This window comes from Medicago truncatula, chromosome 4 (assembly GCF_003473485.1).
Source record: "Medicago truncatula cultivar Jemalong A17 chromosome 4, MtrunA17r5.0-ANR, whole genome shotgun sequence".
Lineage (NCBI taxonomy): Eukaryota > Viridiplantae > Streptophyta > Magnoliopsida > Fabales > Fabaceae > Medicago > Medicago truncatula.
Genome location: NC_053045.1, coordinates 5,648,307 through 5,664,131, shown reverse-complemented (window position 1 = coordinate 5,664,131; position 15,825 = coordinate 5,648,307). Strand labels below are relative to the sequence as shown.

The following is a 15,825-nucleotide window of genomic DNA, read 5'->3' as shown; positions in this document are numbered from 1 at the left end:
GAGTAGTCACTAGTTTCTCTATTAACAGTGAACATGACCATTGTAATTGTTAAGTGAGAATCATAATACATTTGATCATTTTCTCTCCATTTTCTTGCTAATTTTGTGTTCTCAATCAGTATCTTAATAAATATTCTTTGAATCAAATTAATCATGTAACGGATAGTACTTTCTATCAATTAAATAAATAAAAAAATGTATTTTCAATTTGAAGCGTCTAATCCCAAAGTTTCTAACAAATGTGTTGTCATTGTTTCAATAATAATATTGCAACATGCATGATGTGAAAAAGAAGGGACGAATACAAATGATATGATAATATCATTAGCCTTAATAATATCATGTTCTTTTTACCACAATTTGCTTAATTTGCTTAGCTTTTTGTTTATTATTCTTATGTAGCGAGGTAGAAGTCTCACATTGTATGAAAATGTGAAACTGGAGCAATATATAAGTGAGATGTCCCATAAATTCAACAAGGTTTTAGGTTGTAATGTTTTGTCCAACTCAGTTACTTTTAGTTGAATGTGAAAGAACTAATTACAAGAACACAAGATCAATGCAGTGTATGCAATAACTAACTGAATTCGACAAGTTAGGTTAAGGAGGGAATTGCTTAATTTGAGATAAATTCAATGTTCCCTGCAATTAGAGGTTTATACTTTAAATTAGCAGAACCAGTAAGCAAGAATCCATGGAATACAAGTACCAGAAACCAATTAAGAGTAGTAACAGACAGTAACAATAATAACATTGCAGATTAATCAGTGAATACCCTAAGGGCCTCTTTGACAATTTATTTTTTCTTCCTGATACAAAATCCCCTTAATTTGAGGGAACTCAAAAAATGAAATAAACTTCAAATATCTGAGTCCAAAGTTCAATTTTTTAACAACTTTTTGCTGTCATCATTATTTGACTCATAAGAACAAATTGCATAGAGAAAGATGAAGTATACAAACAACTTCTATTTAATATAGAACAGAAATTATAGTAGAGATATTAGAACACACTCAAATAAAAATAGTGATTATTATTCTCTGAATTGACAGGCTCCTTAGGCTTCATGGATATTAATGTGACAAACAAAATAGTCAGATTAAAGAGGCGTTGTAAACAAGGGAATGATATGAATGAGACATTATATGCTTGTATCCTTTGTGAGATACTTACCAACGAACTTCATATTTTTTTTCTTCCATAACTTTGTTAGTTGTTTTTTAATTGTGTATATTACTATAATAACTAATTACAGAAGCACAAGTTGAATGGATGTAAAGGCTATCTGAATTTCAACATCCTAGGTTTAGAATGAGTCAGTTGTTTAATTAGAGAGGAATTCCATGTTCCCCCTGCAAGTAGAGGTATATATTTTCTTGCTATTTATCTCCTCTGTGTAACTGTCATTGATTCTAGCCTTCTGGTGCAAGTTTGATTGATATTCTAACTTTATGTTGTTATGGTTTCATGATTCGTGATTCAAAAATCCATGTATGACATAATATGACCAAAGTTCATTCATAAGAACAAGATGTTAGCAGAGAAGGATGAAATCGAATTCATTTATTATGGAAATAAATAACTTTTGAAGCACAAATACAACTGTTATTGTAATAGAACGGAAATATGGTAGCAGAGAAACTAGCATACACTATAATACAGAGTGATTATTTTTGAAAATTTCTAACGAACTAACTACAATCGTAGGCTATCACATCGCTATCAGATACATATTTCTTCAACAATACTAAAATGCGAAGAAAACAAGGCCTAGTGAACAAGGAACGAATACAAATGATGGATCCACACTTGAGTCATGTTTTGCTTGCACCCTTTATGTGAGTACAAATTATGGACATATAGCTTCAAAATCAAGAGTTAAGTGACTAGTACCTCCACCTTAGAGATCTATACCTCTTCCCTTCCTGCTGTTCATACACAAAATCTAGCTGGGGGAGGAACCTGTAAAGCATTTCATCGACATGTTTGAAATACCACAACCTCCATTTCATCAACCAAATAAGGGGGAGGATGAAAATTCCAAAGCCAAAAATAAATCCCAACTCCACACTTAAGAGATTCCAATCAATTGAATTGTCATTATGAGAATGAGATAACTCGGATGCAAACCCTTGCACTCCATCATTGTTGCAATTGTTGGTCAGTGGAGGTCCGCATAACCCTTCATTCCCTTTGAAGGAATCTGCATCAAATGATTGAATTTGAGTGCCCAAAGGAATTCGACCCACCAGGTGATTGAACGAGAGGTTCATATATTCAAGGAAATATATACTTGAAAGCTCTTGAGGGATCTCACCATTCAAAGAATTGTTTGACAAATCCATACACTCAAGATTCTTCAAATTCCCCACTGATGATGGTATATGGCCTGTTAATGCATTATGCGACAAATTTAGAGCATTCAATGCCTTGAATTGCATTAACTCATTCGGTATTGGCCCCTCTAAATAGTTGCTTGACATATCAACATAAGTGAAGGCCTTTTGAACTTTGATAAGCTTCATCTGATGACCTTTGTTAACAATAATAACTGAATAATCCTGATAACGACGAAGATCCACATCATCTGCACTACTATCAGAGATTACCTGATCAAGATCAGAATGGGGCATTTTTAAAGTAAGTTGAACCACTTTCGTAGCATAATATTTGTTCATAATTCGTAATGCATCCTTCAAACCCATTGTATAATAGTCAAGAACTTCAAAAAACAAATTGCCGAATTCTGGCCCAAGCACGTCTTCGTCACGCATCATTGCTTTCCAACTATTTAAGAGTGCAGATGATATCGTGCCGCTGAAGTTATTGCATGCCAGATCAATGATATGAAGCATCTTCCAATCACCAGTGCTATTTGGGCATCCAATAGACCCATGCAGCTTATTTGACCTTAAAATCATGATTCTCAATGTTGGAATTTTACTCAAAAAATATGGAAATCTGCCGGTTAATGCATTCTTTCCAAGGTTAATAACTTGTAGTTCCTTACAGTTGACCAAGGATTTTGGTATAGGACCTCCTAAAAGATTGTCATTTAGATCCAAAAACCTTAGTGCACATGAATTTGGAAAAATACTACTAGGAATATGACCTCGAAGCTTGTTTCCACCAAAATTTAACATTCGTAGACTGCTACTCAGTGCAGCAAGCACTTTGGAATTGTGCCACCAAAGTTATTGTGGGAAAGATCTAGCAGCCTTAGACTAGATGCATTACAAAAAGAATCATGGATTTTTCCTTGAAATTTGTTGTTGGAAAGAAACAAAAAAATCATGTAAGGGAGGTGTTTGCCAATGTCTGGCGGAAGGATAGAGCTGAATTTGTTGCTTGAATAGTCCAAATAAGCTGCGTACTTTGGAATTAAAGGAATTGGCCCCTGGAGGTTGTTAGAACTAAGATCAACAGTGTTAAGGTTAGAACTGAAGTTCGAAAAACTTTCTTCCAAACCTGTCAAAAAATTATGGGAAAGATTCAAGCTAACGAGAGATTCAAGTTGCCAAATCCACTTAGGTATTGGTCCTTCAATGTTGTTGTCAGACAAGTGAATAGATAATATTGTGGATTGGTTTTTCAAGAAACTAGGAATTTGTAAAAGCTTACAAGATTCCAAATCTAGAACTCTCAACTTTGGAAAGGATGACATGTTATGATCATCTTTGAAGTTGACATCAATCAAAAGATTGTTATATGATAGCCCTAATACAGTTAAATTACTTAACCTTCTAATGACATCCAACTTTACTGTCCCATTAAACTTGTTGTAAGAAAGTTGAATGAAACGAAGTGTTCGGAGGTTAAAGATAGATAATGGAATAGGGCCTTGTAAATAATTATTGGACAAATCTATCATCTCCAATAGAGGTGAAGAAGCATTGTGAAATTCACCCAAGATACCACTAAGCTTATTATGGGGAAGCTTCAGTTCTCTCAAACTTGGGAGTGTAAGAACAGATGATGGCACATCACCGTTGAAAGAATTGATACCGAAATTGATGCTAACAAGATTTATGAGGCCCTCAAAATAGTTGGATGGTAAATTTCCACTTAAATAATTTCCAAGGAGGGATAGATATGTGAGGTTCTTGGACATGCTCAAAGAAGGGAGTAAGCCTGTGAAGTTATTAAATGACAAGTCTAGATAAACAATTTGGGTGAGTTCAGACATTGAACTGGGAAGTGTTCCATTGAATTGGCAGTGAGATAGATCAATAGTCGACAGGTGCTTCAGATTTGAGATAGTATTTGGTAGTGGTCCTGAGAAATTTGTATCGGCAAGATTTAGGTACTTAAGAGATGCAAGTGGTGAGAAGTCTGGCAAAGAACCACTAAGATTTTGATTGTCTGATATGTCAAGGACCTTTAATGTGTGGATTTGGAAGATATCCTTTGGGAAAAAACCATTCAAGCCACAACTACTGATTTCTAGGATTGTTAAATTGGATAAATTTGCAAAGGAATCAGGCACTTTGCTTGACAATTTGTTGTTGTTTAATCTTAGAACAGAGAGTGACTGAAGCTTAGCTAGTGAAGAATCAATAGCTCCTGAGAGATTGCACGACGACATGGTCAAAACACGAACACCCTCCAATAAAGATAAAGCACGACCCCATTCATCTCCGCTGGAAGATATTGCTACACCGTCTAGATACAATTCTGTGATATCTGTAAGGTTTTTCACAAGCATTTCTATATTTGGATTCTCAAGTTTTAGGCTTTGACGTGAAGTAATTAAAGAAGACAAATCAAGAGTAACCAACCTTGTAAGGTGAGCAATTTCTTTTGGGACCTGCCCCTCAAAGCCAGCATCAGACAAGTTGAGATACCTCAAATTCTGCAGTTTATGCAGCGCTTGAGGAATCACAAAATTAAACTTATTAAAAGCCAAATTCAGACCCTGCAGATATTGCAGGCTGAAAATGGCACTTGAATCGTTAAGTCCTCCGGAAATAGACTCTCGACTAAGATCAAGGGCTGTAACATGTCCATCTTTGCATGTTACACCATGCCATTTGCAACAATCATATTCACTTTGGTTCCAATGAACTAGCTTTGAAGATTTTTCAGGGTTGAATATCAAGTTGTTCTTCAATTGGAGCAACAAGGCACGTTGATGGCCTAGACAGTTGCCATTCAGCAAAAAATTATTAGTGCTGGAATTTATGGAGCTGAATAGCATAAAGAAAAGCCAAAAAATTATATGTGCTCTCATAGTGAATTATGAATGAAGTAGTGGTATATCAATAAAGTAACTTTTTTCTCCTTTTGTAAAATGAACGAACAAGCAGAATTATTGAATATTAGACCATTCAATTCAACCCTATTTCGTACGCAGTTTAATCTTCTTGATTGTTAAATGATTCTGAAAAAAAGTCTTAATGATTGTCATTCATATGTCTTATCTTATCACTAAGTTGGTGATGAGTGACTAACCTATAATTTTTCATGGCGGGGTGGTAGTTTGTAGAAAACATGAAATTAAATGAAATAAGTGAATATGTATTAAATATTAGATGGGAAAATACAGTAATAAATTAGTTAATAAAAATTATTTTGTTGAGGAATGAATGATGCAAAACTAAGTTTTCATGTTTATGGACCCACCGTTTTTATGCTATGTTTAGATATCTAATACCAAGGTTGTCAAAATTGGGACTTTACTTCAGGTCAAAAATAAATAGTAAAATCGGGACTCGTAAAATCGCAATCAAAATCGAAGGATTTTACTCAAGGACTTCTGTAGAATCTATATAGGAAATTGTAAAATCACAATCAAAATCGATGGATTTTACCCAAAAAAAATTAATACTAAATATATGTTATAAATGATATATGGTCATAAATGACTTAGTTTATAAGAAATCGTAAAATCGCAATCAAAGTCGATGAATTTTGTCTATTTTAAAATTCTATTATGAATTTTAGTCGTTGAAGGTGAAGAAAGTCGCAAAATCTTAAATTTTAGAATTTAGGTTGGGATTTTGACAACATGTTAACATCAAATTTTCAGGTTGTGTACACACCATATTATCATCACATTTGTTCACTCAAGGATATCATGTACTCCCTCCGTCCCTAATTATAAGACCCTTTTGAGAATTTTTTTTGTCCCTTTTTATAAGACCCCTTTGTTATTTCCAACTACATTAATTATTTCTTTACATACTGCCCCTATTTATTATACATCTTTTTCTTCAATCAACAATAAATAACATGTTGAAAACATAAACTAACCTTCTTTCTTAACGGATAAAATTGTAAAAACAATAGTGATTACAAACAACTTTAATACAAATATCCACTATCTTAATTTCCGTGATTTTGGCAAAAGGGTCTTATATATAGGGACGGAGGGAGTAGTATTTATGGTTATTGAAATTCTTTTAGTAAGTTTTATCATTAGCTTTTTATGTTTTTGGTTCTGATGGTAATTATTCCTTTTTTTTTCTTTTTGCTATTTCTTTAGTGTTTTGGTGAAAACACCATATTCTAAGTCTTTTCCACACCGTGGAAATTAAGGTAAGAACTTTCAAGTCTTCAAATGTGACCATTCAAAAGCAACCTTTGACTTAGTTCCACTATAATGTTTCTGTTTTCCACCACTCAAACTGTCAATTGACTCTAGTTGTGTATTCAACACAAATAATTCCAATTTAAGAGATTGAATGAGTAGTTCTCAACGTCTGGAATACACTTGAAAATATTCTTTTTTCTTCTTTTATCTCATGTTTATATTTTCATATAATACACACTTTTTAAAATATTATTAATGTTTTAAATGAATTTGGAAACATTAAATTAGCAATTTGACCTTGGAAATTGTTTTCAACAAAGTTCAACATTCTGAGACGTTTGCTAAACATTTTTGCTTTGATTTAGGTGTTGATGTTGGTTTGTGTGGTTAATTTCTTATTAGTGTTGTCGTAGCCTTTGATTATTTGGTGTCCTTAAGTGTTTTTATAAAAAAAATTGATGTTCCGTCTATATACGACGTCCTTTACTTTGTTGTTTGTCTATTGTCATCTCAATTCTTGTGTAAAAACTTACTCCCTCCGTTTCTTTTTAAGTGTCACTTTTGGAGAAATTTTTTGTTCTTGTTTAACTGTCACTTTCAAAGCTCAATGCAACATTAAATGTTGTTTTACCAATATTATCCTTAGTTATTTATTGCGGAGAGAGAAATATATGAAATGAGATATTAAATGAATAAGATCATTATAGTAAAAATATAGCTTATTGCATCAAAAGTAGTATCAATTGTTGATTGTCTTGATTTGTATAAAATGTCAAAATATGACAATTAAAAAGAAACGGAGGTAGGTAGTAGTTATTAATACATTTTGCCGTTAAAAAAGAAAAAACTTTGGAATTGTCCCAACAAAGTTATTTTGGAAAACTTCTTTTTCGTTCTTGGATTTTTTTCTTCAAAAAAAAAGAAGTTATTTTGGGAAAAATCTAGCATGAGAAGACTAGATGCATTACAGAAAGGTTCACTGATTTTTCCTTGAAAACTGTTATTTTAGAGAAATTAATGAGAAAGATTCAAGTTAATGAGTGAAGCAAGATGCCAAATCCCAATTAGGTATTGATCCTTTAATATTGTTTTCAGTTAAATGAAGAAATAATAACAATGTGGACTGGTTTCTCAAGAAACTAGGGAGGGATTCTGTAATAAGTCAAAGAGCAATCAGGGGCAATATGGGAAATAGAAATAGGACCCTTATAAATAAGAGAAAAGTCAAGGAAATAAGCATGAAAAATGTGTGATGAAACTCTTCTTCTCTCTCTGATTCTCTAATCCTCTCTTATTTCATATACTCTTTCTTCAAGTTCTTCTTTCTATTGTTACCATTGTCTTATTTATCTGCTGTGATCTATCAACAAAGATTATAATTACTAAGTTGTTTTGCTTATTTGGGTGAATCAACATAATATTGTTTGCATTTGCATTCCAATTGAGTACAACCATTACAGATTCCTCAGCTTGCATGAATCCAACTGTAGAATTTTCATCGAAGGAAAGGCCAAGTGTAATTAAATTACTTAACTTTCTAATGACGTCTAAATTTATTGTGCCATTAAACTTGTTAAAAGAAAGTTGAAGGAAACAAAGTGTTTTAACGGAATGCCCCCTTCTATATTATTAGTTTTTGGAAATTTCACCTTTATTGCGGTCTGCGCCAAGTCGCTTAATTGCGGCATTTGGGTTGCTGCATTGCATCCTCCAACACCATGAAACACCTTCATGGTGTTGATTGTAACACCATATTTCTATTAAAGCGATAAAATACGCGAATAAAGCATATATTCAAAAAACAGACGCTACGTCTTCAACAAAACCAAACATACATGCATATATAAAAATTCTCAACGGTCGCAGCGGATATAAATCATACTTCTCCAAAATATACATGTCATGAGATCAAAATACATCATCATATAAATTCTCCAAATCCCAACATATGGGTAAAATCTCCATAATAAATAAATTCAACAAAGACATAAAGACTAACGTCCTAATCAGAGCCTAATCTAAGACTCCAAGAAACGATAACAGAGATTAGCTTCCGCTATCCAAGCAATCATCAAGCAACTCACCAAAAGCAAACTAGTCATGCACGCCGTCTACCCATTCATACAAACAGGTAGGCGGTCCATCACATATCTACTGGGGTAAGCTTCACATCAATCATAATCAACATAAACAAACATAAGCATTCAAGGATTTCATGCATAACACATATACATAATCATCCCTCCTAGAATACTAGCATCACATGATTATTATCCCCAATCCCATACATCTCAAGCTATCACGTTACTAACATAGCATAGCAAGCATACTCAATTCCTAATCAAGTCATCAACATAAGTTCATCATTTATCAATGAAAGGATTACTCACCTTATTCTTCATTTAGCATACTTACAATTCATCATTTCAAAGTTATAAGCCAGCAATCATCATTTTCAAAGAAATCATCAAAACATATACAATTCTCACCTCATCACTATTACCAAAATAATTATCATCAAATAGATTCATCAAGTGTATAAGCACAAGTAAGCAAGATATGCAATTAGAGCATAGATCATTTATTTACAACTATCAACAAAATCCACATAGATCACATCACTCAACAATTTCACCAATGCACAAATTCATCAAGTCACATATTCAATTATGACACAATTCATCAACCAATCAATCCAAATGTCACAAGTATGTATTCATCAAACACACTTATCATCAAAAATCATCATTCACATGTAAACAATTAAGACTCATGCCAATTATGTTATGCAGCTATTCCCGACACATATATGCATGTGGTACCAAATCACCTCAAGATCGTCACCCATGATGCAACAAAAACATCATATGTAAGACTTCACACCCGTCTTACATTATCACCGAAGTAAAAGAGTAACTCTCCTTTACAACATCAAGACTCAACATGACTATGATGCATGAACATACAACAAAAGACTCGACAATGCAAAATCACCTCATAATATTCAACAACAATATAAAGGATAACCTCCAATTATATTGATCACCTCAACAACAATGACATTATCAAGTATTTACGTCCACACAATCAATCAAGTCATAAATCAATTAAGAGTCATCATCACATCATCATCAATCATTTAGCATATATGAAATCACCAACACATCACCATCACTTAACATATATGCATTCACCAACAATATCACAATCAATTAACATATATGTATTCACCAACAATATCACAATCAATCAACATATATGCATTAATCAACATCAACTATATCATATAGTCAACAACTCCATACAGTTTCTCACAATTCAGGCAAAGGAGAAAATACAACACATTATGATAAACATCATATTCAACACATAGAAAACATTCACATATCTTCATATAATCATATCAAACTATCCACAAAAGATTTGCCAAGTATTTACTCTTAAAGATTATTTTCGACAAAGTATGTCTCTTATTTTACAACTTTAATATTGATATTTTAAAGATACAAAAAAAAAAAAAAAAAAAAACCCACGGATTTAAAAATATTACCATATTAGGACATAAAAAATTGTTTCCGTGGATATATACATAAATTAGCAACGAGTGCGGTGCAAATATTTAATTGATTTTCACATATAAAATGAACAAATATTTTACAAAAATACTAAATTAATGTTGTTATTTTGAAAATATCCATGAGTTTTCAAATTGCAGTCATACCCGAACATAATTTGTTTATGCAAATATAAGAACACAAAATATGGATTGCACTTGTGCGACATAATGTCACATGCCATTGACCAATTCAAGTGTGACACGTGACATCATAGTTTTTTTAAACAGAAAAAGATTTAAAAGATTTGAAAGAGAGTGAAAATAGTTAATTTGGCTCATGTGTCACAATTAGATTGATCAATGTCAGTAACATTCCCTCCTTAATGGCACACAAGTGGAATCCACAAAATACTATGCGTTACAAATGATTAACATATTTTCACATACAAAATAAAGTAGTATTTTATAGAAGGGGGCTGCTAACTTACTCCAACCTAAAAACACATGAAGGAGAAAGTTAGCAAGCCTACTCCCACTTGCTTTTTACTAAAAACCAAGGTAATCAGAACTGGACCGGACATTAAACCGATGAAGGAGAGGGTTTAAGGTTTTGAGGTTCAATCGGGGTTGAACCAGGTTCAACCTCAGATTTAATTAAATAACATTTTATTTTATTTTATTATAATATTATAGTAAAAAAGTATATAATAGTATCTCTAAAAAAAAGTATATACTAGTAAAATAACTAACCAAAAAAGTACTTTTGTTCAGTGCGGATGTCTTAATGGAAGCATGCGTTGTGTTGAGGTAATCAGCTGCAGATTAAACAAACTATAATTTTCTCGACTTCACATAATCACTACTATAATTCATGTCATATTGCCCTTTGATAATATTTATATCATATTTGTACTGTATGATTATTTATTAATATAAAATTGTTGTGTATGTCTTCAAATTGTAAAGTTGGGAAGCAGAAAAATCGTGACACGATTTTGGTAATGTCGAGAGATGTTTTTCAGGGCGTCCAATCGTGACACGATTTTGGGAAATCGTGACACGATTTTTGGCTTGCTGGGCAAGACTTTCAGGATAAGGTTGGTCGTACGCATCAATCGTGGCACGATTGGGGAAAAAACGTGACACGATTTCGACGCTGAAGACAACTATATAAGTGTTCTTTGCAGATTTTGAAGGAGAACTTGAAGAGAGAGAAACTTGAGAAATCAAAGGAGACAACTTTAGGGTTTAGGGTCTTTGATTATAGTTCTCTTGGGCTGGGAAACATTGTAAACACTTTGGTGAGTGAAAATCATTGAGTGTCTTGTTCATTGGTGAGATTGGAAAAAAAAGAGGTAGAAATTAGGGTTGTTCTTTGTGAACTTGTCAAAAGCTAATTTCTTGTAACCCTTTTGTATCTCTTTGTAAGAACTCATTGATAGTGGACTAGAGAGATCAATCTCTCCTCCAGAGTAGGTCAAGTTTGGACCGAACTGAGTGAACAATCTTTGATGTGTTTGTTTATCTCTTCTCTCCTTTTATCTTTTGCTTGTGGTTTTGTGCTTTTCACTTTGATTCCTAGATTAGATCTAGGTGCTGTTATTGTTGATTATTGCTTGTGTTCACTTTGATATTGATTACTACTTTCCTTTACTCCACACATCATAGTTTGTATTGGTGTGATTTTGAGACCGGAATTCACAACAAAAATAAAATAAAATAAAATAATATTTTCTCCAATATACCACAAACAGAAAATCTAACATTACTTGAGAATGAAGGTGGTAGTTTAACTTCAAACACTCACACTTAGAAATCAAATGATATATCTTTTACAAAAAAAATAAAACCGTAATAACCAACACCCAAAACAATCAATACCTCGTAAAAACGGTATTTTGGACTTCAAAATTGTAATTGATAGTAGCAATCTATTCATTTTCATATAATAATTTACACAACTATTAACTGAATAAGGTATGGTGATTATGTTATAATTAAAGGTAATTGTAGCTCATGATATATAAGGTAGAACTCTATTGTAAGTGCTCTAAACATTTGCTCGTTTAACTCATGATATATAATAACAATATGCAGAAATTATATAATTATATAAATTAGTTGGTCGGTTACTTCAAAAAAAAAAATTAGATGGTCGGTGACTCAAAATAAAACTAAAATCAGTGGACGTGGACGGTGACAAGCTTTACATTTCACTTCAATTTTGAGTCAAAAGAAAACCAATTTATGTAGGGTTAATTAAGTAAATGATCCTATAAATATTTTGAATTGGCTTAAATATGTATTTGATCCTTATAAGTAGGGGTCGTTTAAAAATTGGTCCCTGCATTCGTTAATCCTTGCAAACTAGCCTTGCAATCATTAATCATTTAAAATTTAGTCCTTTGACCAAACATAAAATTCCAATTTTGCCCTTAAGAAGAGGACAAAATATTGAAGAAAAAATTGAAAACCTAGGAGTAAAATTGGAATTTCATGTGGCGTGGCAGTGATTAAGTGGGGAGAGGGACAAAATTTTAAATGATTAAACAATGCAGGGGTAAATTGCCAGGATTAGCGATTACAAGGACCAATTTTTAAACGATCCCTAATTGCAAGGATCAAATACATATTTAAGCCTTATGAATTTTAATTTTAGTTCTTACACAATAAAATCACACTTTTTAATCCCTCCATTAACATTTTTAATCCTTATAAAATTTTCCATCAACATTACTAGTCTCTATAAAAATTTTCCAACATCATTTTGAGTCTCTAAAATGCTTAAGGAAAATGTCACAGAGACTAAAAAGTGTGATTTTATTTTGTAGAGACTAAAAACAAAACTGTGAATATTTATAGGGATTAAAAATTAACCCATTTATGTATATAGAAAAATAACAAAGTTCACAATCTATTACTACTTTTTTGGCGTGGACAATAAAAAGTATATAAACTAAGTTTATTAAAAAAAGAAAAAATTAAACAAATTCTTAATGGACTTCTTTTATAAGCTTAGTCTATATAGAAAAATAACAAAGTTCACAATCTATTACTACTATTGGTGTTTTGTTTTTTGAAAAGAACAAAAATATTTTTCTGGAAACGTTAACTCACATCACATTTGAATCGTTCCTTCAAAAGTTCACAATCTATTACTACTATTTAAAATGATAATATGAAATGTGTTCAAATTGATTGTAATTTGTAGTTATAGTTTTTGGTCTCTGATTGTTGTTGTAAGCATAAGTTTCTACAGTTATTTGCATAGTGTTTTTCTGGTGAAAGTTATTGCTTTCAATTTCTGCCTTTTCATCAATACTTGTAACAATAATTAGCTTTTAAGGTTATTGAAGTGTGGTTAGCTTCTAATAAATGAAATTATTTTGAGCATAGGAAGTAACATAACTCCTCATCTACATACATTGGACATGACTTACAGTGGCCGAAGAGGAATGTGATACAACTAGACGGCATATATGTGCTTCAGCTGATTTTGTCATCTCTACATCTCTACATGTCTGAGAACAACCATCGAGAGGAACACTACAGAGGAGATTGGCAAGCTTTGTCTCTCTTTCACATGTAAGTACTATTATGGTTAAATTTGAATATAGGTACCTCTGCTTATGGAACAAAATAGTATGTTACAGTTCATGATCGAGCTTAATGTGAAAATGGGGTTTTGGAAGAAAGCTTTAGTACTTTTTTGGTAGATGATTACATTTGTTAGTTAGTACTTTTTTAGGGCATATCATTAGTAATTAATCCCCTCACTTTAATAAATTTGAACTAGCAATCCAATAAGATTTTATAAGTTTATAAAATAGTCTAGGTGATGGTGCCACTAAGTGGGTTCGGGCTACATGAATCAAACGACACCATCGTGTTCTATCAAAAATCATGTCTTTCTCCTAAAATAAGTTATGATCCTCAATTAGACAATTGCACTCTTCTATTTGAATTTCTCTTTTATGGCTCACAAATGAAGAGGAATTGTGTTGCATATTTTATATTCCTTACGTACTCTGTCTGTTGTAATATGCTTATGATTATGTGTTTCTGTTTAGATTTCAAATTATAACTTTCAAAATTTAGTTAACACTTTCACTGTTGTTAATTATATAAAGTCAGTCGATTTCTGAAACGCTCAATGATGGATTATCACTGAGCGTTTCAGAAAGCGACTGACTTTAGATGTGCAATACCGGTCTGTTTGAGATATCGAGGTAGACTGATTCTTTGCTGCGGTCAATCTTTCTTTGCAAGCAGTCTCTTTAACACATATTTCTTCCAAATTCTTTGACAATTCTCTCATCTTCTCTGTCTTACCTTCTTTTGTTCTTGAAAAACTTCCAATTCACTCTCAGCATCTTCAAAGAGCTTGCTGTTATTGTCTCTTTTCTCTTCTAGAATATCAAACTTATCCATAATTTTAATTGCGCCAAGTACCTCAGATAGACTCATGGAAAGCCATTCAAGCTGCAATTCGTACCTTTATGTAGTCCCTTAACAAAAGAAATCTTGCTTTTCACGAAACTTTGTTTGACTTTTGTAAGATCCATATCTCGAAAATCGTGTAAGATTTCACATATTATCTCCAACAATTTTGAACGGTCTTTCACCAACCTTGCCACACAATTCTTAGAAATATATCAATGCTTGCTGGTAATTTTTCTTAATATAGGCATGAATTCTGGCTTCACTTCGTATCGATAAACCGTGTCTTCAGGCTGGCTTTGTACTTCCGAATGAACCCCATCACCATCATCATTTCTCAACATGGCAACCGTTTCAGTATGTTTGAGGACGCTAGAAGATGGGGATGATGATCTAGCTCTAGAAATATACTTCATGTTTGATGTAGACAAGGATCATCATCATGCCCATCTTTTAGCGTCCTCAAACTTACTGAAGTGGTTGCCATGTTGGGAAATGATGATGGTGATGGGGTTCATTCGGAAGTACAAAGCCAACCTGAAGACACGGTTTATAGATATGAAGTGAAGCCAGAATTCATGCGTATATTAAGAAAAATTACCGTCAAGCATGAAGATATTTCTAAGAATTGTGTGGCAAGGTCGGCGAAAGACCGTTCAAAATTATTGGAGATAATCCGTGAAATCTTACATGATTTTCGAGATATGGATCTTAGAAAAGTCAAAGAAAGTTTTGTGGAAAACAAGATTTCTCTTGTTAAGGGACTACATGAAGGTACGAAATTGGAGCTTGAATGGCTTTCCATGATTCTAGCTGAGGTACTTGGCGCAATTAAAATTCTGGATAAGTTTGATATTCTAGAAGAGAAAAGAGACAATAATAGCAAACTCCTTGAAGATGCTGAGAGTGAATTGGAAGTTTTTCAAGAAGAGAAGAAGGTAGTGATAGAGAAGATGAAGGAATTGTTAGAGAAGATGAGAGAGTTGTCAGAAAATATGGAAGAAATATGTGTTAGAGAGACTGCTTGCAAAGAAAGATTGACCACAATAAAGAAGGAGTCTACCTCGATATCTCAAACATACCGGTATTGCACATCTAAAGTCAGTCGCTTTCTGAAACGCTCAGTGATGGATGGTTTAATTTAGTGTTGCAGTTTCATATTTCTGTTTTATTCATGGTGGTTGTTTTAGGATTTGTTCACTGTGTTTATGACTATGTTGATTTTTAAACACTTCAGTGAGCATTTAAATTCTTGAAGTATTTAAACATAAGTTTTTAAACACTTCAAGAACTTAAA

The 15,825-nt window shown here is 32.7% G+C and overlaps 2 protein-coding genes across 2 annotated transcripts; both read right to left on the bottom strand.

Annotated features, from left to right (window-relative positions):
- Positions 1 to 1,886: 1,886 nt before the first annotated feature.
- Positions 1,887 to 3,143, bottom strand: LOC11409221 (receptor-like protein 33). The gene has a single exon (XM_024780369.1). It carries the CDS (start codon positions 3,141 to 3,143, stop codon positions 1,887 to 1,889), a length of 1,257 nt encoding a protein of 418 aa, XP_024636137.1.
- Positions 3,144 to 3,157: 14 nt separating this feature from the next.
- Positions 3,158 to 14,944, bottom strand: LOC112420742 (receptor-like protein 6). The gene is made up of 4 exons (XM_024780368.1): positions 14,810 to 14,944; positions 14,421 to 14,570; positions 13,513 to 13,711; positions 3,158 to 5,136 (listed from the first exon to the last, which is right to left on the bottom strand). The coding sequence occupies exons 1-4, from the start codon at positions 14,942 to 14,944 to the stop codon at positions 3,158 to 3,160; spliced, it is 2,463 nt and encodes an 820-aa protein (XP_024636136.1).
- Between the last annotated feature and the right edge of the window lie 881 nt (positions 14,945 to 15,825).